The sequence below is a fragment of the Metarhizium brunneum genome, chromosome 7 (genome assembly GCF_013426205.1).
Source record: "Metarhizium brunneum chromosome 7, complete sequence".
Classification (NCBI taxonomy): domain Eukaryota; kingdom Fungi; phylum Ascomycota; class Sordariomycetes; order Hypocreales; family Clavicipitaceae; genus Metarhizium; species Metarhizium brunneum.
Window position 1 is genome coordinate 1,731,153 of NC_089428.1, and position 25,430 is coordinate 1,756,582.

A 25,430-nucleotide genomic window follows, 5' to 3' on the forward strand; every position below is an offset into this window, starting at 1 on the left:
TCCAGGATGTTTGTGCCTTGGCCATTCCTCTTCGAGCGTGAGACGGTTTGCACCTATTTGTTATTCGTCTCTTCGGCTCAATCACAAACAAATTCCGCCACACGAGGGAACACCGATCTCTTCCCCCACCTTGTGGCATTTTATCACATTATCAAAGAACTTGGGCGCATATAGTCGTGTTGGTTTACAACAGGTTGCCGGCGGGTCAAAGTATAAGAAGGCTATGGAAGCCTCCATCGTAACAAGACGCTGTAAGACTTTGGCATATGCCTATTGAGATAATCGGTTCCGTTGTCGCAACGACAGCTTTCCCCAATCATCAGATCGGCTGCATCCGAATCATATCATCCACAATGGCGGACCCCAATGCAACCATGTATCAGCTCAGCAAGGACTCCGATTTCCATTTTGGGATTCTTCGCGCTCTTGCGATGGCGCCCTTTGACGGCTCAGATATTGACGAGTGTCTCGGGGCTGCTAATTCAATTGTACCTGGTGACTTTGAGAGCTTCGCAACGTCATTTCTCAGCATTGCAAACACAGTCTATAAGCGAGGATTGAGCATCGCCAAAACCAAGTTTCCCATTTCGGCGCGAACTGCATTCTTCAGTGCCGCCACGTACTTTCGTAGTGCTGATTTCTATCTCCATGGCAATCCGGCGGACCCTCGAATTATGGACTATTGGGCCAAACAGACGGAAGCGTTTGACCAGGGCCTCGCACTGCTCTCGCCGCCTGGCGCAAGACTCACCATCAAGACTCCGGAGTTCGATATTCCCTGTATCTGGATCACGCCAGACCATGAGGTAAAGCAACGGCCAACCATCATCATGGGCAACGGCTATGATGGATCTCAAGAGGAAATGTACCACGTCGCTGGTGTCGCTGCGCTCGAACGAGGCTACAATGTCCTCACCTATGAAGGTCCTGGACAGCCGTCGCCACGTCGTTACCAAAACAAGGGCTTCATCGCGGAGTGGGAAAAAGTCGTCACCCCCATCTTGGACCATGTCCTCAACATGACCAAGTCGGTCGACCCGACAGCCGTCGCTCTTTACGGCCTATCTCTAGGAGGCTACATGGCCCCGCGCGCGGCCGCCTTCGATCATCGCTTCGCCGCAATCATGGCCCTGGACGGTGTATGGGACTTTGGCGCCGTTATCCGCCACGACTTTGGGCCCGATGCCATGCAAATCTACGACTCGGGTGACAAGGCAAAATTCGACCAGCTCGCTCAGCAGTATCTGAAGCCAGGCGTACGCACACGCCTGCGCTGGGGTCTCGAGCAAGGCATGTGGGCGTTCAACACGACTTCGCCATTCGAATTTGTCACCAGGGTGCAGAAATTTTCGCTGGCGAAGGTGGCTCACCAGATTCGAACACCCGCGTTGATTGGCGATGCCGAAGGTGACATCTTCTTCAAGGGCCAAGCGCAGCAGTTGGCCCAAGCGATTGGCAAGTGGGCTACTTTGTATCAGTTTAAGAACAAGGATTCTATTGGGACGCATTCAGGCATTGGCGCGTTGAAGCAGCATAATCAAGTCATATATGACTGGTTTGAGGACATTCTTCACAGGTAGCCCTAAAATATGAGACGACATGAAGAACAGTTGCAAGGGACACCGTATATAACGACGCATCGGATAGAAATATACAGCCAAGTTTCACCATTGTGAAGAAGCCATATCACAACGGCGCCAGTTCTGCAAAGTCAATTGTAGATACACTACCACTCACACCTCGGACCGAATCCAGAGGCTCACAGCCCAGGCCACAAGGTAAAGTTGCATGGCCATTGATTAATAAAGTCATTCGATTTTCAGCAAGCCGGTAGCCCAAAAAACTACGGAGAATACAAATAGCATCGTCAGCCCAATATCCATCTGGAACGACAACAGTCCAACAACACTCTATCAGTCATTTGGTCAGGCTTTGTGAGCATTAGGCTCCATAGAAAGCTAGTATTCACCTAGTACGCCGATATTGGAATAATACGAGACCAGATACTTGTTGCAGCGTGGCTGGTGTTGCCTTGAATGAGCGACTTTGACCTTGACAGATGTGCAAAAAGAGGCAGCAGACAGTCATGAAGATGGAAGATGTACGACCAGTCAATGCGGCCACCACAACCGTGGTTACGACCCTCGCTCCCAGATAACCGCCATGGTCTCGTCCCTGCATTTGCCGCCCTCCGGGTCCCAAGCAAATGCGCAAACTCCAGACAACACGGCCCATCTCAAGCTCTGCCGTGGTCTGTCTACCCTCACATGGGATTGGGCCCGTCGAGTCGAAACACTGCCGTTGCGGCTCTGGGGTTTGCTCTGGCGATGTAGCTGTAGCTGCGGACTGGGTCTCTCCATTCTCTGACCCTGGGGGACAGTTGATCGTTACCAGTTCTTCCTGATACGCCTCGTTGGGTTGAAGTTATCTCTTGACCACGTGGCACCTAGGGTGCTGGCTAGAATCTGTATCGTCTGTATTTTTCGTACCCCTTTCCGCCGTCTCCATATGTATCTCTGTCTTAAACGCGCCACAGCGCTCTTCCAGTGCGGTCCGAACATATTCATTATTCGGAGGATCGGTCTTGAGCACAAAACAAGAATACAAGAGCCCGTTGACTGCCAACTCTCGTATCCGCACCAGATATTCGTCGGTGCTACGAAGCGCCGCACAGCGCCTCATTGTCCGCTCCCAAACGTCCATATTACCACCACGATATGCCTTATTACAAGCCTCAATAAGCTCATCGAGCTTTCCATTTTGGATCCCTCTCAAAATCTTCCTTGAATTCATTAGCCATAGCGGTGCAGTTGGTTCTTTCGTCCGGCAATACTCTCCCTCGCTGCTCCTCTCTTAAGCCCACATATTGAGCTCTGCTTTCAGGTCATTTCCATGAAAAAAGCCGCGCTGTGGCGGGTCAAAAGGCTGATGATAGCTCCAATGTACGCCTGCCGATTAAACGCATTCCGCAACCTTTCTTCGGACGGTGTAGTCGATAATGTCAAGTGACTTATTCATGTGGAATCCGAGTTTCCGGTAATTAGGCATGGTGTTGTGTCTTGGAGTCGCGGTGCGTACACGTCAAAGCAATTTATTTAACTTAATATATCTTTGTACAGGAAAACCCTCACAGGGAATAAAAACCTATACGTGATATCTCAAGATACAAAGAAACCTAGCGTGCTTTTATGCCTTGCAAGTCTATATAGTACGTGCTTAATAACTTGTATATTACCACATTAACGCTTATAGTACTTTTTCGATCAAGCAAGTGACCTCGTCCTATTATGCCTTTATATTAGAAAATACTACTAATTCGCTTATTCGTAGCAAGAGCTTACCGGAGCGCCAAGCATTCTTTTCTGATTCATAAGATATGACCCCTCGTACCCGCAGACCAAGCACTTATCAGGCCACATACGCATTAGCAGACTGCCTTGGCTTAAATAAATGTATAGAAAACTTACCTTGTGCTCCCTACAAAGAGGGCTAAGTCCATCATAGGCCGGTTGATTTTTGTAAATTAGACAGTGTATTGTACTATGCTCCTATTTAAAACTATTGTATTAGCATACTCTTTATAGCGCAGTTATAGAACAGAATATTCCCACTCCTCCAAACTATATTTAATAATTAGTATTATGTACTTTTTACGAAGTAGGTTAACTTACATCAGCTTCGCACGTAATATTCGCGCCTGACCATAATTGTAACACTTGACCAGGAGTCTAGAATTATAATATACAGTTAGTGTATTCTTATATATTTATAAATATCAAGGTATGAAAAGCCAGTTACCATTTCGTCCGGGTTAATTTCCGGGTGGTCATACGGGCCCTCAAGCGGCTGCGTTGGCTGCGGCTTCGCGACGGCATTCTCAACAGGTCCGGCGAGGCAGACGGCCGCGAAAGAAAAAATGAGACCTAGAGAGTATTTCATTTTAATACTTGTAGAAATTTGTACAATGTCTTGACAAGAAAGAAATACTAGATGGTAGGTAAATAGTAATAGAGTAGCTTTGAAGAAAAAGTCGGGGGAATACCTGCTATTTATCGAGTAGAAGATGCCATGCTAGAAATGTGTACTCACACCCGTAATGCAAGGACATTTGTAAAATTTCATTCGACCTGAAGGGCAACAACCCACACAGCCCGAGAATCATCCACATCGGCCTGAGAATATCGGCTACACTCTCGCCTCTATTAATAAGCTGCTAATAGCAGAGTCCACTCGGATCCGGCACAAAGGCAATTGTTGGCTCGCCGACAAAGAGCGCCCGCTGTGGGAAGCTGGGCATTTTGGCATTATATATAAATCTCTGTATTAATATAATACCTCAATTAAACTATAAAAAAGAGTATTATGCGCCTTCCATACGAGTTAAGCGCCTACCATACGAGTTGAGGGGCGCCCAGCTCCACACAATATTATGCTTATTTTTTAACTTCCGTGCGGGGAACGGGGGATGACACCGAATACAGCTAGTAAGTAATTATGCCATGTAACAGCCCCTTTCTCGAAGCTCTCTTCCCATTGTTCTGTTTCTCTCCCTTTCTTATTTTTCAATATATCAACCGTGGGTGAGCCTCAAAGCGCAACTTGGGAAGACGAATCGGCCAGACTGACAAAAGCAGACCACTTGTTATATAAATAGAGCTCTTTTATCAACTAGGCCTTAAGAAAAACCAAGGACCTTTGACACTAAAGACTGTTATTAGATAAATTAAGTCATGATGCTTCAAGCCTTTAGCCCTTATCATATATCCCTGAACATGACGATGCTGCTTGGGAACGCATGCTTGCTAAGATTAGGGAGTAGTTAAGGAAATCACTTGAGGGGAGAGAGGATAAAAAAGATGAGGAGGAGGGAGGAGCAGAGAGCGCTAATAACTGGGAAGGATAAGTGACATTAAGCGAATTTGAGAGCGTAGACTGGATGTATATGAATGTTAGCGAGCACGCGGAACCACAGAGTAACTTACGATGGGCGGGTGATTGGGAAGATTACCGTGTGCGGCCGCCTCTGATGCATTTTGAGGGTGACTTGGAGCATGCTGTGACAAGGGCTCAATAGAGGGCTTGGAGCAATTTACTCAATTCATCTAATAACAGTCTTTGGTATCAAAGGTTCTTAGTTTTTCTTAAGGCCTTAAGAGACCAAAAATATCTATTTATATAAGAAGTTAGTAAGAACTTTCTGCCCTAATCCCGTGACTGTAGCCCTCGTGTAACCAGCTATTTCCGTGTAACACATGCTCCGGACTTTTGGCGCAGGAGCTAGAAAACTTGGAGACACTTAGAATGCTCGACGAACTCTGGGACACGAACTAATATAGTATAAATATTTTGCTGGTTTTTACTGGCCTAATAATAGTAATAGATGTTGTGTATGTATTTTTACTTGCACCTAATAGCAGGCAGTAGGGGGATACTTGGGGAATACAGGTCTCATGTAAAACCCAAGGATTATAGATATAAGCTAGCTAGGTAGAATGCGGAACTTTTGAGTTATTACGTTGTTCTCAGTGTTTGAGTTTTCCCCTGCTCTTTTGTAGTTAGGTAATAAAGAGCTTTAAGACTTTTTAATTACGTGTATAGCTAGGTACGCCTTAATATATTAGGTTTACAGTGTTGCTCATATCTACCCACAGTTAGTAACAGGGTAACGTGTAGGTAGCGTGTGGATTTTGAGCCAATCAAATATAGTATATATACAAAAAGCTCGTTGTAACTAGTCCTACGCACATGTACAAGTAATAACTTACCGTTGTGCTCTGGATGACTTGTTGTATTACCCACCTGGCCTACTTGGCCTGCCTTGCTAAATGGCGGTCGGAGATGATCGGGTTTACAGTAGGGCTGCATCGCTACAAGAACTGTATGGCCGTGCATGATGCGGTGAGGAGGCCTCTCTCAAGGAACCAGACACCTGATATTGGCAGCGGGCATGTGGTCTACTTGACTGGTTTCCGATGGTAAGAGACAAATCTCGTCGGTATATATGTAGGTTCGCACCCTCCGGGTACTTTACTCGACTAACGACTTTATTATAGGTATATATATACGTTTTATTGGTTGTTGACAGTGGACTTCTAAATTTAAATAAGCCCTTTAACTTATTTTGAGGTAATTGTTGTAAAGGGGAAAATACATAGCTGCGCTGGAGGCAGTTGTGAAACATGTTATTTAGTGTCTCTGTGTGTCGTGCCCTCGAGCACAATCTCTGGTCATAATCTCCATCTAGTGCGTATATTCTGAATCATTAAAGGACGTTGAATTGTTTGTACGAATTAAATCTGCCTAGTATAACACCCGCAACACGAATCATGGGCATCCGGCCAGTTCTCTGGAGCCTCGCTTTAAGCCTGCAAGCTAGAGTTTGGGACAATATTCTGGTACTACTCAATTTCTCATGTGGGCCGTTAATGATTATGCATTCTCGGCTATAGTCATTCCTGTAGATCATAGTGGGTAACCGGTTCAGTGTAATATTAGCATCATAGAGGCCATACGGAGTAGTGAGACAAGTATGCATTTAAGCGCGGACGTGGCCAGAATCCGAGGTTTCTGCAAATTAGTAAAGGAAGAGGATAACATTACACTGCCGTGCCACACAGCATGATTATTTGGGATGGCTTGGGTAAAATGAGGCTACAACACTTGGGCTGCATGGCCACCTATCGCCGGGTATCAGACGTTGCGCCGAGTGTTGTATGGAAATGGGCGCTTTACAATCATGTCGGCTTATAGCAGTCAAGGACTTCCGCCGCAACCATTGTGCGATTGAAGCTGTGAAACCCTGTTGGGACATGGTACAAAAAGACGTTGCAAACTGCATCAACTTGTCAGGCAAGACCGCATGCGCAGTGTTGGGAGGAGGCCAAGGCTCGGCGAGATACATGCATCGCACTGCACGACACCATCGAGGACCAACAAAGCAATTCTTGGATATCGAAGCCAATTAACTGACGGCTTTATAAACCCTACACGCACATGGAGTCATGTAGAGTGTCACCAAGTTGGAACTTCCATGACCAAGATGATGAGCAGCTCTTTTGGCCTCTGGTGTAACGGTATAGTGAATGGGGAGATGCGGCCACAAACTCGCCACCCTGTATCATTATCTGGGGTAGCTTTCCATCACAGGGGGAAATTCGTCTGCCTAGTCAGGGGCGGGTGGCGATGGGGGCGCCACAAGCCTTTCTGGGTTCGGTGAAGGTGCCTGTTGTCAGGTGCCGTCTATTTAGCATAATAGATCGTTGATGGGATGTACTACTAATCAAGTCCGGTGGTGCCACGCCGCACGTGTTCGAGGTCCCTTTCACATGTAAATGGATAACCTCGTGCTTTGACAGGTAAGCCATGACGTTGGCCATGCGTTGCCGCCAGGGTCGTGAATTGCGTGAGCTGAAACACTTTAAACGTAAGAGTCATCTTTTGACGCGGCAAGTCGACGAAACGCGCAAGACGCACATGCGGACTCGGACACGACGGCTTGTGCAGCTACAGGAGACCTGTCCTGATGTTGAGATTTGGTTTGATGGGCATTGGGGCTCGCTATTACTCGTCATGTCAATCCGTCATGTTCCGTTTGCGGTTGACAGGCTCTCTTCAGGCTCGATAAATTGGGGGAATAGAGACACTCGTGAACTGGAGGGTAAAACTGAAACCCCACCAACCAAACATGAGAAGAATGAACCATTTTTTTTTTCACACGTGAATGGAAGCAGACGCAGGCGACATCGACCCCCGGCGCCACCGAGAGTCCAGCCCACCACTCACGGTGGCTCGCAATCGCAACCATTGCCGGATTAGGAAAGGGAAACACGGGGAGCATCAGCCCACTGGCTCTTTGAGATCTGTGCAATCCGATCCGTCCACATGGCATCGAGGGGCGCGAGACAATGAGGCCAGACCCTGAGGCTGAAAAGTTCAACTGTTTGGTCATGATGGCTGCAAAAGGCGGCTCCTGTCTGCGTCTTGTGCCCGACACCTAACCCAGGCTGTGACAACGTATTCCGCCGGATGGTTCATCACAACGGCAGCAAGCAGGTGGCCAGGTAGAAGCAAGGGCTTGCAAGGGAGGGAGAAGAGTGTTGATGTCCAACGACTCTCCCTGCACATGCCAACCTTGTGCCGCCGCATGTTGGTTCCAGGACGCGAAATACATAGACATGACGCAGCGGGGGGGGGGCGTCAAATCCGGAGACTCTCGCAATCCAATCCGGGGCATCTGGACAAGAAGGCCATTAGCCAAAAACCTGGGGTTGTCGCTTGACGAGAGGCCTGATCCCCTTCACATGTTTTGAGGATGGCAGAGATGGTCCGGCGCTCCGTCCCGCCAGGCGTCTTCTCTCCACAAACGCACCACCAAGTTTAGGTTTACACCTTGTTGAGAGTCAGACTCCAGTGGCGAGTCGCGCATATAATTACGGCCGGGCCGCCGCGTCTCTGCAACTTGAAGCAGAAGAACAACGCCTCACACTGCAGACAAACTCAACACAGCCGTCTGTGAACCAGCTTGCTCCTTTTTTTTTTTTTTTTTTTTAGCAAGCAAAAGGCATCGGCCCTTGACACAGACACCCTGCGGCCACCATGTCCGACACCAAGCCCAACCCCAAAGACTCCATGAAGTCTACCTGGCGGACCAAGGACCGCCGGCAATGGAACCTCGCCCACTGGTTCTACGAGATGACCGACGTGCATCCCACCAACCTGCACGACGACATCCCCGTGCACCAAAAGTCAGAAAAGGTGCCCTACCTGTCCGACTGGCTGATGCACCGCTGGGTCATCGTCCACGCGGCGCTCCCCCTCGCCCTGCACCAGCTCTACGTCCACTACACGGGCGTCAACCTCACGGCCCTGCAGGCCTTCCTCTTCTACAGCGTCGCCTTCAAGCTCATCGCCATCCGCGAGATCCACATGCTCCGCGCCATGGGCCACCGGCACGGCTTCCTCGACGGCGACGCCCACGAGCGCGACGGCGTGCCCGACGTCGGCGTCTGGAAGGTGATGCGCTCGCTCGTCTCGACGTCCACCTTCCGCCCCGTCTTCACCGTCTTCCTCGCCTACCGCGCGTCCGAGGCCCCCGCCGACATGAGCTGGTGGTGGATGCCGCTCGAGGCCGGGCTCTACGGCATCGTCCTCGACTTCTGGTTCTACTGGTACCACCGCCTGATGCACGAGGTCGGCGGCCTGTGGCAGTTCCACCGCACCCACCACCTCACCAAGCACCCGAACCCGCTGCTGACCCTGTACGCCGACACCGAGCAGGAGATTTTCGACATTGCCGGCATCCCGCTGCTGACCTACTTTTCTATGAAGCTCATGGGCATGCCGATGGGTTTTTACGAGTGGTGGATCTGCCACCAGTACGTTGTGTTTGCGGAGCTGGCTGGCCACAGTGGCCTGCGTCTTCACGCCACGCCTCCGAATGTGCTTACCGTCTTTTTGCGCATGTTTGACGCTGAGCTTATTATCGAGGACCATGACTTGCACCACCGCAAGGGGTGGAAGTCGAGCGGCAACTATGGCAAGCAGACCCGTTTGTGGGACCGCGTCTTTGGCACCTGCAAGGACCGGATTGAGTGTGGCTCGACGAATGTTGATTACGAGAACCAGGCGAGTATGCCTATTTTCTTCTGAGTGCTCATGTGGAGATGCCCGTGCAGAAGGGTTGGAGGTGAAAAAGAAGGCGGCGAGGGCTGGAAGGCCGGCACCTTGGAATTTCCGGTTGGCTCGATTAGATGAAGTTTTTGCGTTGCAATTCCTGTGTTGAGCATAGAAGAGATATCCCCGTTATGAAATGTACGAATAAAAATCTATTATTAAAATGTGTGTACGAGCGTCATTCTATAAATGTGTACTACTTGATCAGTAGATGTCTTCATCTCCACCATGCCTCTCACAGCATCATGGCGGCAAATCCAGCAACAGCCATGGCTCCGGCGCTCAGGCCGTTGACATTGGCGCCGGCAACTACGGCAGAAGTACCGGTGGGCTGGGCACCGGTTGCAGTCTGGACAGCAGGGCAGCCAGCGCCGGTCTTTTCGTCACAGCCGCCCTGGGGCGCCGGCGTCGGGTTACCAGAGCCGCCAGGGTTGCCGTTGCTGCCGCCGTTGCTGCCTCCGTTGCCTCCCGGGTTACCGCCGTTGCTTCCGGGGTTGCCCCCATTACTTCCAGGGTTACCGCCGTTGTTGCCACAGTCCTTTCCATTGCACTCGTTGCCACCGTTATTACCATTATTACCACCGTTGCCTCCGGGGTTGACGCCATTGCCTCCAGGGTTGCCACCGTTGCCGCCATTGTTACCGCAGTCCTTTCCATTACACTCGCTGCCTCCGCCGTTGCCGCCGTTACCCCCAGGATTGCCGCCGTTGCTGCCGCAATCCTCCCCATCGCACCCATGGTCTCCGCCATTGTTACCGCCGCCGTTGCCGCCATGGCCGCAATCCTCACCGCCGGAGCAGACGGGTTGGGCCGTAGGCGTGGCCGTGGGCTTGAACCAGCCGGTCTTGGTCAAGGTGCAAGGGCAGTCTACAGTACGATTTAGCAACATGGTCTCAAGGAAGCAGGGAGAAGGGCCAACGTACTGGTGATGGTAAGAGTAGTAGCCTTGCTGACGGTATAAGTCATGTTGCCAATGGGAATAGTGGTAGGCACCTGACAAGATTAGCACACACAGACCATGGGACATATTGATATGCCGAGTCCAACACATACAGGACAGTAGGTAGTATAAGCAGTGTCGGTGATGGTGACAATCTCGGTGCGGTTCTGAGCCAGGGCAGGGGCGACGAGAGCGCCAGCAGCGAGAACTTGAGAGGCCTTCATGTTGACGAATATTCAAACAATACCTGAGAAAAGGATAAACAAGTATGGATATTAATTTTTCAAAAAGTTTCTTGAGAATAGAACGTCCACTGGAGCGAGTGTATACAGTTGGGAGTAGCAACAAGTGATTGTTCAGCCGGACACAACATCCATCCAGCAGCCATAACACCCCGATTATATAGCCATTTCGAAAACGAGGGGAAAAAATTTCCCAAGGTCCCAATGAATAAGCTTCGTGGAAGGAATGCTGACGGACGGTGAGACCTCGGTGTTCAGCAGCGCAGGTGGAGAGGTGGTGGATGAGCATCCACGATACCAATCCACCGCGAGCCGGGGTGGGATCCGCCCATACTAATACAATATTCTCAAAATAGCCTTGTGAACTGATCCTTTGTGGCACGGGAATCGCCAATAGTCCCGCGGGACGTGTCTGTTTGCGGAACAATGGTAGACGGGGAGGAATTCTGCCCCTGGGCGCGGCATCACAATGTGTGACCGATGCCGCCACGGTTGCGCATCACCCCTGAGTAATATCAAAACGCGCCACGATAATAGCGGCACCAAGATGCTCAAAATAGAATAATAGAATACGCGTCAAATCTGTCTTACAAACAAAGAGAGCCAGTCACGATGGTGTTTGAATTCATCAACGTCGCCTTTTTTGGCCCCGTTGATAAACTGCCAAGTTGGCTCGCCAAGCACGAAAAAGCGCTCCGGACAAGCCGATAGGCTGGAGTAGCTTGGACGGAACCGGCTGCCATTGCAACACTTGCCCGTCTGGATAGTAAAGGCCGCATAACTAGTTACAAAAGAGGCAACACTAACACCTTAACAAGCAACCTAGAAGGGGCCCATCTGCGCGCCATGGAACCTCTCGTTGCACAGGATGACAAGATGCAACATCCTTATCGCCTTGCAGCCTTGGCGTTCAGATCGAATTCTCTAACCAGATGCGCTCGCAGATCGGGAATCTCATGTATTGGTTCTACTTTGCCCGCTGGCCACGGAGCAATCCCATCCACGATTCAGAGCTTTTGCTAGACCACTTTGATTTCCAAGGCACATCCGTATATGGCCGCATATTCACTACTTGCAAGTTAGGAAAACAAAAGGGCTCCACCAGCGCGTCCACGAACTTTTGTTAGTAGACCGGTGCTCCGGCCTTCACCCGATGCGGCATACCGGCGGCTGCCATTCCCTTTAGAGCCATTTCGACGAGAAGCAAGTCTGTTTCTGCGTCATGCGAGGTCATGGTTGATGAGTGCCGTCTTTCCGGGCCAAAATATCTGGAGGTCCAATGATGCATGCGGCTACTGGATAGTGTTCTTTTCTTTGGCTACCGTGGAGTCGAACGTTATTTGCCTAGCTGGACGAAAAGTCAGACAAATATAACACAGCCCTCTGGGGTTAATACCAACCTAGAGCAGTTTCTTTGGGGCTTGCATCATGGGAGACATGTTCAGCGAACTGGAGCTGCTCAACACGGCGAACGGCCTTCCAGCCGCAGTAAGTTGCTTAGCGTGAGTCAGAAAAGTCTGACAACATTGAACTTACACTATCAATGCAATGCAAGGCTCAATGAAAGAATGGCGGCTTCCTATCTTTTACTTGGTAGGCTGCTCGGAAGTTTTCCAAATCATGGTATGAGTCTCGATAGTAGGGTATCTTCACAACACACCAAACTCCTTTGTCACCGGCGGTCCGCCTCCGCATTTTGATCACATATCACACAATAGTTGCATTATTTTGTCTTTGCAAAACTATTGTGTGTAACCCTCAGACACCTCCCGCCTCTGAGCACTGTTCCCAAAGACGCCTTTTACCTAGGTGGCTATGCAACATTGCGGCCGTTGATAGGCCTATAAAAATCAACTGGTGTGAAGATTGACGCACGATACACTTGTCTCCCGGGAGGCAAGATATCGCGCTGATATGCTCCACATGCTAGTCTTTCTGCACAGATTTTCCCGGGACCATCTTCTCCAAGGATGTCAAGTGAGTCTCGGGACTTTCTCATCACTTGGCCGTTTCAGATTGAAAGATTTCTTGCTGAACGATGGTAGGGTTTAATTGAGACGCTGCACAACTGCGGGAGGGTGACAAGGGCAGGGTAACCGGGCTTGGAACGAAAGGTTCAATTCAATCTATAATAATCGACTTTGGGTTATTAAAGCTCCTCAGTTTAGTACCAGGCCTTCAGAGACAGAAGGTCCCTATAAATACAGGAAGTCGGTGAGAGCTGTGTGCCTGAGACATGCCTTGGAGAAGATTGTCCCTGGAAAATCTTTGCAGAAAGTCTAGCGTGTGGGGATATAGCAGCCCTCGCTTGTGACCGACTTCGGGCCTCGTGACCGTTGCCTTTGTTGTTGTGTAACCTTTGTTGGCCTAACGCCCTTTGTTGTGTGCCAACACTGCCAACCGTGTAACAGGGAGAGAGGCGGCAAAGGATCTGGGACTACGCATGCAGCTTCTAATCTGTTGAATGCCCATCTATTCAACCCAACCATTTGCTTCTCTAAATGAAGTAATCCTTGTCCGTGGCCATACTCACCCCTACGAGCTTCACACCTCCCAGCCAAGGGTGTCGGCTGCGGTCAGCGCAACTGCGACAAGGCTGGCAAGAATCTCCCCAAGTAATAGTCCACTTGCAAAGATTATGACATGTCCTGCCTTCCTATCATTACGCCGCCTTGCGTCTAGTAAAGAAAGCCACCAATGGCACGGGTTATAGTGAAAGATAATGTGTCGTATATCCCCACCGCAATGGTAGTTTTTGGATTCAGATACCCAAGGTCCCCGTAGGACAGGACAACTAGTCGCTTGTACCAAGAGTAAATGCAACACTACTAGGAAGGAATTTCTCCCACCACCGGCCTGAGTAGCGAACCTTGACCGCCGCAGGGGCTGCGAATGAATCGACTGATCACCTTGGAACAGTTCAAGGCCGTGCGGCATTGTGTCTTGCTCTGGTGAGATGTTTGGTGTCGGATCCCCGTCCGCGTGAAGGGTCGATGCCCCGTGGTGAAGAGTATGTATCAAATTAGTGGTAACACGGGCTCCAGGCCAAGGTAAATCCTGCCGTTGAATGAAATGCGGCCTCAGCCAAGCAGCAAAGACGAGATCAAAGAAGCACAGAGAAATACTTCAAAGCACCAGCCTCTCCCATGGCAGTATCAACGGTCTGTTGTCCCTTAGTCCAACGAGATACTCCAGAGCGGGAATCACCCCGATAAAGCCTATAGTGACAGGCACGGCGCCAGTAGTCGTCGCCACGCTGACGAGCAAGACATTCTTAGCGGGCAGAAGCGGCACCGTGATGTATCGCAAGACGAGCTTTAATCCTGCGAAGCCTAGCGGACTGGAGGCCATGGACATTTAGATGACGACTCCAATACGAAGGCCGTAGTAGACATTAGAAATAGGAATCAGGACTCCGATGGCAAGGCCAGGTACGACTGCGCGAGGAGCCAGGCCGTCCTCAATGTTGTGAGCCGCCAGCGCGGCAGGCTGGAGTTGGGAGGGGAGTATCAGCTCGGCAGACTTGGCCACCCGTCCTGGCGTCAACCGAAGACTCGTCAAGCTTTAGCCGCTCATACACCTGGGAATGCAAAGAGAGTCGTGGTGTCTTGTGCAAAGCTGATATTTGTCTGCCCGAGGTGGCATGGCACATGCACTGGCTGAAAGAAGCAGTTCAACGGTCTGGTGGCCGATTTCGCTCGCATCCTTACTGCGCCACTAGCAAGAGCCGAAATTCGTGAACCATCTAGTGCAAGATATTGGTTTAGTAAACCAGGGCTAGAACGATGACCTTGGGTGAGGTGTTTTGCATCTTCATTAGGCGAGCGGCTGTCATCAAGGTCCGGGTATGGTGGGGTTATATATACCATTGATTACATTTTATGAGAAAATAATACCCAAAGATGTTATGAAATATATATTAAGAGATTGGGGTTTTTTTTTACCGCGTCACGAGCTTGCTGCCAATCGTGCCAAAGCCGGTGTTGAAGCTGTTGAAGCTCATCGCCACTGCCTAAAAAAAAAAGAAGCTTCAAGCGCGATGGGGTTTACCTGACGAAACCCATCGACTATGACAGCATTTTGCACTGGAGTAGACCCATGGTTTCTTCGACGATTAGCGCTTTGTTGCAGTACATCATCTGAGCGCGTACAGCGCCATGATACTACTATCCCATTCAACAAGTCAAGTCGAACAGCATTGCGAACCTCGGGGCCTTGCATGTCGTCTTCTCTTGCAGCTAGCAGCCGTCAACATTGGTCAGGAGAAGTAAGACGCAATCCGCCAGATTGCGGTTTCGCCTTGGACAATCAGCTGAAACTTAAGAGCTAGGAGCTCAAGTGATGGTTAAGGCTCTAAAGGCGGGAGGTCGGATGCGATCGACTTCTCCCTGAGAAATCGTATGACGTCGGCGTTGCCTCCATGCCCAACCGACAGACCCCGCGAGCTACCGTTAATCTTAAGCCCAGCCAGACCCCTCACCCTCGACAAGGCGACGTATACCTGAGCCTCTTCGAATGCCCTCGTCAGGTCGACAATAACGCGGTCCAGCGTCATCCCCTGACTTCTGTGGATGGTCATGGCCCAGGCGGCCGTAAGGGGAATCTGCGTACGGTGTAAGAGCGCGTAAGGCTCTTTGTCACCTCGTTCGTTGACTATGCATTCTGGGTAAATAGTCCGTATACAACTAGTCCGCCTTTGGTCGCTGTGATGAAAGAGCACTCGAGGCCACATTTTGTCTTTCTGCCGACTCATGAAACTCCTTACTTGTTGTTCTTTGAGGGGGGCATTTTCCCCGTAAATCGTCGGGCTTTCCGCATGTGGCCCAGACGATTCTTTTTGTCCTGACCAGGCTCTGGGGCGCTTGGCATCATCATAGGCTTCAAATCCGACAATAATTCCTTGACTACCATTACATAGCCCCGCCCGGAGGTCAAGATTGACCTGTAGCACCACGTGCATATCTTTCCTTAGTTCCACTGTTTGTTCTAGACGGTGATCCTCGAGGTTCTCTGTCATCCAGTTCGAGTGACTCGCGAGGTACTTCAACCTCCTGTGGCCCCTGGGGTCAAACCCATCCAAAGCCTGGTATGTGTATATCTGAGTCTCCAGCTTCCTAAACTCTCTTTCATTAACCCCAGACACTTCCGTCTTCGTTGGGAAGAGCCGCGTAGCGTTGGTGACATGACGATTATGATCCATCAAGGTATTCGTCTCATCCATGGAGAGTGGAATCCCAAGTCGACATTTTTGCAGCATCTTAAGAAACCCTTCATCCTTCTGTCGGTGGATCTGTTTCAACTCCACATGAATAAATTCACATTCTTCCCACGCCCTGCTCCTAAAGGCCCATTTGTCGGACTCCTGGAATGGCCCATGATTTTCCGGGCAGTTGTACTCGGTTTCGTAATCGTCAGCCTGCATCTTCTTCCCGCAGACGATGCAATGTTGAAAGGGTTTCACGGGAGGCAGCTGGCAGAAGTCACCAGTCACGATGACCTGTGCTCCGCCAAACGGAGCAATCCAAGTATCCGGATCCGCACCGAATTGCACCGATCGCCTGGCCTCCTTCATACAAATGTTCATACGCTCCAGGTGGTGGTTCTCGATCATACTTATCTCGTCAATAATGAGCACGTTGGTGTGGTTATGACTTTTCTTGAGATAGCCACGTTCTTTAACGCGCACTAAGTCCCTCAGCTCGTTTATCGACTTCTTGTGGTGGTTGGCAGTCCATCCCATGTAGGTCCACGTCGTCACACCGTCGACCTCAAGGGCTGCTCGGCCAGTCGGCGCCACGACGTGGACTCTTTTGCCCAATTCTCTGAGCTTCCTGACGGCAGCCTTGAGGACAGTGGACTTGCCGCATCCTGCCGAGCCTGTGAAGAAGACCCTGCGACCACTGACAATCAGATCAATCAGTTCCCGCTGCTCCTGGCACAGCTCAGGTTCGGCGTTATCGACACGTTCTTCCCCCCGAGCTGAAGAGTCTCCTTGGTTCGCATGTGGCTGGACACCATTGCCTGCAGTTTGCAGCAGTTGGACCTGTTCATCTGCCGGGGGGAGCGCCCGCTGCGCATCGATCGAGGCGGTTACGCCAGCTCCGTTCTGCGCTTCTATGCTCGACGGAGCTTCGACAACGGGGAAGTCAAAGTCGTCGGAGTCGAGCGAGATGCAGCTGTAGTCAGTATCCGACTCGTAGGCAGCGACTGAAGAAGCGAAATGCTCGCCATTTCGCCCTACATCCTCTTGGTGTCTGGCTGGCGCCATGGAGACGGCAACTCTTGCCCTAAGATTTCAACGTTGGTCGTCTGGTGGCAGAAAAATGAGGTACAGGTCTTGTGTGTGTGGTTTGTGGCGCAACTGGTCCGATGTTAGTGCTGTGACGGAGCGGCACGACCCACAAGCCCCGGTGTAACACCTGCATGTAGCCTTGCCTTCATGGTCTGCCAGGCTGGGAGGGACCCATTGGCCAATAGCAAGATAGGCAGCGACGAACTCGGGAGCTCAACAGCGAGGCTATGTCGTTCAACGAGTTCTCCTTCGCTGGTTCTGTTTTCTTGCACGATATCGTTTGATGCTCGTAGTGGTCGCTACGCCAGTTGTCAATATACTCCGCTGGGAGGACCTCGCTGCCTTCCGTGAATGCATGCCATGCATTCGGTGGACTTTTGTGATTCATGTTGCTAGTAGTAGCGTGAGAGCGTTCGTTCAGTGCCAAAGGCGGCGGCTTTACTATTACTTGCCGTCTGGCATATGTTTGAGACGTCCGGTGGAAATATTATTCTTAAGCTATAGCGTCTACCAGACGTTCCCGTCGCTTCAAGATCATCGAGTGAGGATGCGCCGATGCACTGAAGCTACACTGTGCGTATTAAGACGTCAATGAAATGATAGGAGAAGCTCGAGAGTCCCGTCAATATAACGTCGAGAGAGCCGTACGCATCGCATGGAACCGCATGGACCTGCTGCAGAACAGAATAATGCAATGAGTCTGGATATCAACTTGCAACGGCACCAGACGTTTAGCTTGCAGAGTGCGAAACCCACCGAACGGGGCAGATCCAGTCCGGAATGAGTGACTGGGTCGCAAGCTTATCTGACCATAATGCATCTGTTCCGCCCGAGGTGCTCAATGGAGCTCACCTGGATGCCGAATTCTGGCTTGATAGCTCCAAGATTACTGTTACTTGCTCGAGAGCCTTTCTACTTGACGCTGAGTATACCTGGCAATGAGAGACGACATAGATGTTAAAATTATGTTGGGATAAGAGGTTAAGCCTAGTATTTGCTTAGCTTACACGCCAGTGTTGCTTTGGTAATAAATACCCTTGGCGCTAGTAACTCGAATAAAGGGTCTGGTAAATCTAGTAAAAGAACATTGAAAGCACATGAATTTACACATAAGTAACCAGCCAAGTCGCGTCTAGAAGAGAATCTATGATCGCATGGTATCCGCAACGATAGCGGTTCTGAGAGGACGAATCAAGAGATGAGCATCCGTGCATTGTTAGATGAATGCAGGATAACCCATTGGCGAGAAAACAAAAACCACGCAGCTATGTCGTTTGTCATGAGCCAGGCAACAAACAATTTTTTTTCTGTGGGGAAAATGTTTTGGTGTCGCAATGGATCGCGATCTGCATTTAGCGCCATCTTGGGAAGCTTGAATGTTGGGCTCCATCGTACGGGCGCGACACGGCCTATTGTATGTCCGGCCGGTGAAGAATACCGTCAAGTGCGCGGATTACTATTCCTGGCGAGGCGCTGGTGTTGCACATCCCCCCTTGTCCTGCTGAAGGATGTCTGGTCCGTCGGCTCGTGTGTGGACGTACCAGACGGCACCCGGGGTTCCACAAACTCAGCCACCGGCCCCTAGTTCCTGACACATGTGCAATCAATCGCGCTGCGGCCCACAGAGTAAATGAAGAAAGTTGTGCATCGTAAACAGGACGAAGAGCCACGGCGTCCGTCTGCGAGGCGAGACAGAGGAATTGGCCCCAACGCCCAGCCAATTACACCGCCGGATCCTCGCTCCCGCTTGACAAAAAGAGAGAGGGGAAAAAAGACAGCAATCAACAAAATATTGACGCGGTGCAACACATCATTACCCCTCGTGTTAAAGTTCACGCCATGCCAACCTTCCAAGGCACGACAGGCACAGCGGTGGATCCCAAGCAAGGGGGAGGGGAGGGGATTCGGCTTCGTTCCGGAACAGGCTGCCTCCGGCCGTAAGCACGTATTTTTGTTCACACAATAATTGCCTCTCCGACCGACCTTTCTCTTCCTGTTCTTCCATTTTCCATCGCGTCATGACGGATTAGACGGGACGAGCGGGTATTTCTTTCTTGTTTCTTTTACTTTATTCGTTTTTTCTGTTTTCCTCCCTCCTCTTTGCCCATTTTCCAATCGTGGGACATTTCCATCCATCACAACATGGTCGCCTCACGGGTGCTCAGCCTGGCGCTGCTCGCGGCGTTGTGCTCGGCACAGAACCTATGTGCAGACATCAACACGTCTGACTCTAGCCCAAGTACGGCGGAACCGCCCTTGCCAAATGCATTTCTCGTGTTCAGTTTTCTATAGAGCTGGGTAAACTAACCGTGAGTTTTTTTTCTTTCAAACAGGTGCCGATATCTACCAGAGCTCGGGAAAGTGCACCTCGACGTGCAAGGGCAAGTATGCCTACGCGGTGATGCAGTCCAGCAACTGCTGGTGCACAAACTACACGCCCGACAAGGCGTCGCAAAAGGACGGATGCAGCCTCCCCTGCCCCGGGTACCCGTTCGACATGTGCGGCGGCAAAAGCAGATACAGCTACGTGCTGGTGGATGCGAGTTTGATAGCGGGCACCAAGGGCAGCAGCAGCAGCAGCAGTAGCAGCAGCAGCGCCTCATCCACACCCTCATCGGCGAGCGATTCCGCCTCGTCATCGGCTTCATCTACGCCGGCACCGTCCGCCTCGCCGCAAGTCACGACGGTGGACGGCGTGGCGCGAACCGTCACCGTCATGCCGACGCAGACGGGCGACACCGACTCCTCGGGCAGCAACAGCAACGACAGCGGAATCAAGGTGCCGACCCTGCTGGGCATCGTCTTTGGCTGCATAGGCGGCGTCGCCATCATCGCCATAGGCATCATCTGGTTCTTCTTCCGCCGGAAGCAGGACGACAAGGACAGCGACGCGGCCGCGAGCGTGAGCACGCCAGGCCGGTCGGGCGGCACCTCTAGGAGCTCCTTGGACAACCTGTCCAACCCCTTCTCCGACTCGAGATCCCACGGCCTGTACTCGTGGAGAAACAGGTCTGGCAGCTTGGAGTTTCTGCCGGAAAAGGACACCACCCCTACGCTACGCGTGGCGAATCCAGACCGCACGTGAAGAGCAATGAACATAATGACCGGAGCCTTGTTGTTATTCTTATTTTTTTGGTTGTTTTTTACATCTTGTACGCTATAATACTCCGTACCGGGCGAATGGATATTACAGGCTCAGAATATTTTACATAGAATGAATCGTATATAATTCCCACAGCCTTGACCGATATAGCATTGCACTGTGAGCCATTATCTAGCCGTATTGTTGTGCACCGCTAGACAAACGATTGCCTCTTGGCCCCCCTTTTTTTCAAGCAGAACCTCTTGAAGCAAACGCAAGGCTACCCTGCCCGAGCTGGCTGTGCATCGGCGTGGCTGCGGTGTAGCATTGCCGGATACCCATGATGGAGGGCCCCATGGATGCAGGCCAAGCTTTTCAACCACTAGCGTGCCTCCGCTCCGGCAGCAGAGTTCGTGTTGTTGCGCAGCATATGCAGGTACACATGTGCAATTTGCTCAAACTTGATTTCCCCCCAAGGTGACATGATTTCGGACGGAATCTGTCTGATATGCGCCGCCAGCGAGGTTGCATTTGTCACTTCGGCTCGAGTAGTACTGCAAAGGAAAACAAATGCCAGATACCAAGTCGACAAACGTGGACATTCGTTTTTGCTATTTTCGTTTGGCCAGGGTACAACAGCCCCCGCCAAGACGCAGAGCAACGAAGACATGGCCCCGGGTTCCATGGTCCAGTCCCCGGCGAACATGTCACTAGTGCGACCATTTCGAACTCGTCCTCGTTCGTGGCCGTCATCACACCACCCGACCTTGCTGCTCGCTCAAATCCGACCGAAACGCACCTGTTGTCACCCTCAGCGTCACGTCGTGCTCCGGCGCGGCCTTCAACGCGCTCAGCACAAGGTGAAGCCCGCCGTGGATTCGGCCGCCCTCTTGAGCTGGCTGTCGCCGTGGCCTGTGAAGCCCCGTCTCCACGACGCGCAGATACGCAGTGCCGTCGTGGCAGGGACATGGAATAATACGAAACTCCACAGTGGACGGGCTGTCCTCGTCGTACATGCCCCATCGGAAGCGGATGAGATGATCGGGCACTACCGCGTCGACGTGCACCGCCGTGGAGACGCCGTACATACATGTACATTTCCAACTCCCACGTCAGGGTTGTGCCCTGGCTCATGCGTCCCGACGACTTGGTGTACATACCAGAAGCGCGTGGTCATGGATGGGTCGGCGAGCGCTTCCAAGACGGCGTGTGGAGGGCGGCGGATGAGGACGCCCACGTTGACGGAGGGCGGGGTGTTGACTTGCATCGTGGGACGTGGCAGGCGCCAAGGGAATAGATGAGATGAAGGAGGACGAGGACGAGGATGAAGTATGTGCTTGCAAATACTCCGTATTTGAAACAAACTTGCACGGGGTGCTCAGTGCCGTTCTTCACAAACCTTACCTCTACGTTGGGACGGCATGCCAAGATGTGCAAGTGGTTCACGGACGGCTGAGCATAAATCACGCTCCATGTCTGGAGATGCACAAATCCCAGCTACCAACTCCACAAAACACGCCGTCGGTGTCCGCATACCGACTCGACGTCACAGTCTCCATGGAGATTCAATCACTCCCGCGAATGATAACATGAAAGCCATTGGGCGGGAAGCTCGAGACGCTTCACCGGTATTCAACATGGGCTTGGTTTTACACACAGCACAGTGCATCGTGCACACATCGAAAGCATCACAGGTCGCATAGAAGCAAGCACGAAATCCGCGGCGGCAGCACCTCTAACCTGCCACCCTCGACTTTGCACTCTCCAATCGTTCAACTGTCGAGCAACAACAAATAATCATGCGTCTCTTGCCGGCGTGGCTCCTCGCCGCCACGGCCTGCGCCTCCCAACACGCCCTATCGACGCGAATGCTCGACAGCATCATGGCCCGGCAGCAGGGCATCGTTGACTCGGGCGCGGCAAGCAGCACCCTCGAAAGCGGCATCCTCGCGCAGGCGTTCGAATACGCCATCGCGCAGTACCCGGCCGCCAAGGCCAGATACGGCGGCTACCTCTCGTCGGTACTGGACAAGGCCTCGGCCAGCTTCGCCAACGCCTCGTACGCCGCCACGCGGCCGCTGGACCGCTTCTCGCTCGCAACCGCCATCGACGCGGCGCTCGCATCGCACGCGGGCCCCGTGACGGCTCGCTCCCGCGCCGCCTACGCCGCCATTAACGCCTCGCTCGCCCTGCAGCCCCGGAACCCGGCCGGCGGGCTGTGGTACTACGTCTACCCCGAATGGAGCTACCTGGACGGCATGTTCTCGCTGCTGCCCTTCATGGCGGCCCTGCCGCGCGCCAACCTCTCCGACGCGAGGCACCAGGTCGAGCTCCTCCGCGACCGCTGCACCCAGCAAAACACCTCCCTCCTGGTCCACGGCTACGACTGGTCGCGCACCGCCGTCTGGGCCGACCCGGCCACCGGCGCGAGCCCCTACGTCTGGGGCCGCTCGCTCGGCTGGTTCCTCGCGGGCCTCGTGCAGGCCTGGGACCAGCTGGCGTGCGCGGCCGCCGACGACGACGCCGCCCAGCAGCCCGCCGACCGCGTCGCGCTGTGCTCCCTCGTCAGGAACATCACCGTCCAGGTGTCCGGCGCGCTCGTGCGCCACGCCGACCCGGCCACTGGCGCGTGGTGGCAGATTGTCACGCTGCCCGGCGTCGGCGCCAACTACCTCGAGAGCTCGAGCACCGCCCTCTTCACATTCGCCATCCTCAAGGCCTTGCGGACGGGGCTGCTGTGCGGCCGGACGCCCGACTACAGGGGCACGGCGCTGCGGGCGTACAATTACACCGTGGGCCGGTTTGTCACCGACACGGGCAACGGCACGATTGGCTTCGACAAGACGGTTTCTGTGTGTAGCCTGAATTCCAGCGCCTCCTTTGAGTACTATACCACACGGTCTCTTGTGCCAAACAGTTTGCTAGGGGAGTCGGCTTTTGTCCTGGCCGCGTTGGAGGTGGAGAGGATGGCGTGAGTACATGTTGCGAGGTGTTGTGATTTGAAAATGCCCGGCATTTTTATACGAGTCCACATGTACCGGCATAAATAAGAACGGGAATGTCCTTGTGAATACCGGGGACGGTGCAATGGGAGGAGGGTCTTGCATCACCACCATCTGTACGGATATAGTCATTGTACTTGGAATTACATGTCGGCACGGTTAGCTTCAACAAGGAGTCTCCGTGGTTTTAAAATGTCCAATGCATGATATTTGCGCGTGGTGCGGCTCCAGCACTTGCGTCGAAAATATGCGCGTGTACATGTACAGATTAAATATCGTTGCGTATATACCTGATACACGCTTCATTACACATTTCAATTGTCCGCCACTCCCCTTGACCACCGGGCGTTTACGACCCTGTTACCGATTTCGCACTGCTCTTGACAAAACAGACCCTAGGAACGCGGACATGGCACGAAAAGACGGAAATGAGCCGCCAATACCGGCGCAAGCCAACGACCCAACAAAGCACGGAGCAGAATTGAAGCCCATTGGCGCGGCGGAGCTGCCAAACGGCAATACACGACCACAAGTCGGCGGAGCACCTTTGCGAGCATCATTGCAAGCTTGATTGTTGACGCCTTGAGAGTCCGTTTTCCCGACAGGAGGAATGGGAACCGCGTTGCACGGCCAGATTCGCACGAGCAGTCCACCGTCCCTCATGACGCATTTCCAAAGAATCTCGTAATTTTCTGCGACCCCGGCCCCTTGACCTTCCTGGGGCTCTTGTGCTCATTCTTGGTCGAACTAATCTTTGCCTTCTCCGAAGCCGTCTTCTTCACCGGGCGATCCGGACTCGTCGGCGGCTCCTTGCGCTTCTCTCGCTCATCCTCCTCCACAGGCTTACGCTCGACGCTAGAGTCTTCCGTCTTGACGGCGGCCGATTCGGCATCTTTGGGTCCCTTCTTCTGCGCGCTCGAGAAGAAATTCGCAATGTTGGACTTGTTCTGCTTGCTGTTGAGCGGGACGATAAACGACGGCGAGTTGTTGCCGACTTTGCCGACGTCCTTTGTGACGGGGTACACGTCCAGCTCGCCGGCAAAGGGCTTCAGCAGGGACTGCAGCTCGCGGGACCACTCGTGCCGGGCCGGGTCGAGCCACTGTGTGATGTGGTCGGAGCCCGGGTCGAAAATGACGGGCATCCGGTCATGCAGGAACTTGAGCTGCTTGTTGGAGTCGGTGGTGATGATGGTGTAGGTGTACAGCTTCTCGTCGGAGCCTGTTGCTCTTGTTAGGCGAGACGGGCTTTCATGGGTCAGTCAGCAGTGGGCGGGCGGGCGTATGCACCTTCGTATCGGACGCAATCCCACAGTCCGGCAAAGCACATGAGGCGGCCGTCTTTTCGCCTGACGAAATGGGGCAGCTTGTCCCTGGGCCCGGCCTTGAGCCACTCGAAGAATCCTTGGGCAATGACTATGCAGCGCTTCTTGTTCTTCATGGACGCCCACATGCCGCCGGGGGTGCTGAGGGAATCCTCGCGGCAGTTGATGGTCCTCATGAGGGTCTGGTAGTCGGGGTTTCGCTTGGTCCAGAACGGAACAAGACCCCATTTCATGGATTGCAGCTTGTACTTGACCTGGCCCGCGGTGGCAGCATCCTCTTCAGTTGGCGCGGCCTCGTCGCCGTCGGTGCCCTTGGCCTGGTGAGATCGGGACCGGGGGCCCGCACCCCAATCCGGGGTATCGGCTCTGTAGACGACGCCGTGGTATCCGGGAGCAAAGTTGTATGATTGCCGGGGGGCGCCGGGGCCGTCCTCGTCATCTACCGAATAGTCTACGGGCATGTCGTCGTCCTGTAGCATTTGGCGTATTTGAGAGGCGCGCTAGTTCCGTCAGTTGGGCTGTCTGAGTGACCTGTGAGCCAACGGTGACTTACGAGCGCCAACGCGTATCGACCACACATTGTGCGTGGTAGTTGCCTTTCGGCTCAATGAGTAATGAAACAGTGATTGCGTAGGGAGGATGGGATTGTCGAGTCCAGCTGAGCCAAGTTCATCATGACGATGGCGCTGTCACGTGCGGGGCTTTGTGAATGGATTGCTCGGAAACGCACCCAAGCTTGCACAGTATTCGTGATACAACAACTTGACGACTCTCTAACTGCACGCCAATAATATTTGACCTGCACAGCATTGAAAACACCAGACCCAGACCGCATGCAAGCTGCACCCACCAGACATGTGTCGACGCCGGCAGACCAT

At 52.5% G+C, this 25,430-nt stretch overlaps 9 protein-coding genes across 9 annotated transcripts; 4 read left to right on the forward strand and 5 right to left on the reverse strand.

Moving 5' to 3' along the window:
* Nucleotides 1–353: 353 nt before the first annotated feature.
* Nucleotides 354–1,580, forward strand: FUS2_3 (20-hydroxy-prefusarin hydrolase FUS2; the record flags this gene model as incomplete). Its single annotated transcript, XM_014688297.1, has 1 exon — nucleotides 354–1,580. The coding sequence occupies one exon, from the start codon at nucleotides 354–356 to the stop codon at nucleotides 1,578–1,580; it is 1,227 nt and encodes a 408-aa protein (XP_014543783.1).
* A 7,015-nt stretch (nucleotides 1,581–8,595) lies between these two features.
* Nucleotides 8,596–9,648, forward strand: vlmA_7 (Fatty acid hydroxylase vlmA; the record flags this gene model as incomplete). Its single annotated transcript, XM_014688296.1, has 1 exon — nucleotides 8,596–9,648. The coding sequence occupies one exon, from the start codon at nucleotides 8,596–8,598 to the stop codon at nucleotides 9,646–9,648; it is 1,053 nt and encodes a 350-aa protein (XP_014543782.1).
* A 259-nt stretch (nucleotides 9,649–9,907) lies between these two features.
* G6M90_00g110780 (uncharacterized protein) lies at nucleotides 9,908–10,836 on the reverse strand (the record flags this gene model as incomplete). The annotated part of the gene is made up of 3 exons (XM_014688295.1): nucleotides 9,908–10,539; nucleotides 10,596–10,665; nucleotides 10,726–10,836. The coding sequence occupies 3 exons, from the start codon at nucleotides 10,834–10,836 to the stop codon at nucleotides 9,908–9,910; spliced, it is 813 nt and encodes a 270-aa protein (XP_014543781.1).
* Nucleotides 10,837–13,980: 3,144 nt separating this feature from the next.
* Nucleotides 13,981–14,211, reverse strand: G6M90_00g110790 (uncharacterized protein; the record flags this gene model as incomplete). Its single annotated transcript, XM_066131815.1, has 1 exon — nucleotides 13,981–14,211. One exon carries the CDS (start codon nucleotides 14,209–14,211, stop codon nucleotides 13,981–13,983), a length of 231 nt encoding a protein of 76 aa, XP_065987923.1.
* A 988-nt stretch (nucleotides 14,212–15,199) lies between these two features.
* PIF1_1 (ATP-dependent DNA helicase PIF1) lies at nucleotides 15,200–17,122 on the reverse strand (the record flags this gene model as incomplete). Its single annotated transcript, XM_014688294.1, has 1 exon — nucleotides 15,200–17,122. One exon carries the CDS (start codon nucleotides 17,120–17,122, stop codon nucleotides 15,200–15,202), a length of 1,923 nt encoding a protein of 640 aa, XP_014543780.1.
* Nucleotides 17,123–19,288: 2,166 nt separating this feature from the next.
* On the forward strand, nucleotides 19,289–20,231 carry G6M90_00g110810 (uncharacterized protein; the record flags this gene model as incomplete). Its single annotated transcript, XM_014688293.1, has 2 exons — nucleotides 19,289–19,385; nucleotides 19,480–20,231. 2 exons carry the CDS (start codon nucleotides 19,289–19,291, stop codon nucleotides 20,229–20,231), a joined length of 849 nt encoding a protein of 282 aa, XP_014543779.1.
* A 749-nt stretch (nucleotides 20,232–20,980) lies between these two features.
* Nucleotides 20,981–21,495, reverse strand: G6M90_00g110820 (uncharacterized protein; the record flags this gene model as incomplete). Its single annotated transcript, XM_014688292.1, has 2 exons — nucleotides 20,981–21,332; nucleotides 21,389–21,495. 2 exons carry the CDS (start codon nucleotides 21,493–21,495, stop codon nucleotides 20,981–20,983), a joined length of 459 nt encoding a protein of 152 aa, XP_014543778.1.
* Nucleotides 21,496–22,027: 532 nt separating this feature from the next.
* yteR_1 (Unsaturated rhamnogalacturonyl hydrolase YteR) lies at nucleotides 22,028–23,203 on the forward strand (the record flags this gene model as incomplete). The annotated part of the gene is made up of 1 exon (XM_014688291.2): nucleotides 22,028–23,203. One exon carries the CDS (start codon nucleotides 22,028–22,030, stop codon nucleotides 23,201–23,203), a length of 1,176 nt encoding a protein of 391 aa, XP_014543777.2.
* Nucleotides 23,204–23,889: 686 nt separating this feature from the next.
* On the reverse strand, nucleotides 23,890–25,132 carry HMCES (Abasic site processing protein; the record flags this gene model as incomplete). The annotated part of the gene is made up of 3 exons (XM_014688290.2): nucleotides 23,890–24,449; nucleotides 24,518–25,052; nucleotides 25,106–25,132. The coding sequence occupies 3 exons, from the start codon at nucleotides 25,130–25,132 to the stop codon at nucleotides 23,890–23,892; spliced, it is 1,122 nt and encodes a 373-aa protein (XP_014543776.2).
* Nucleotides 25,133–25,430: the final 298 nt, after the last annotated feature.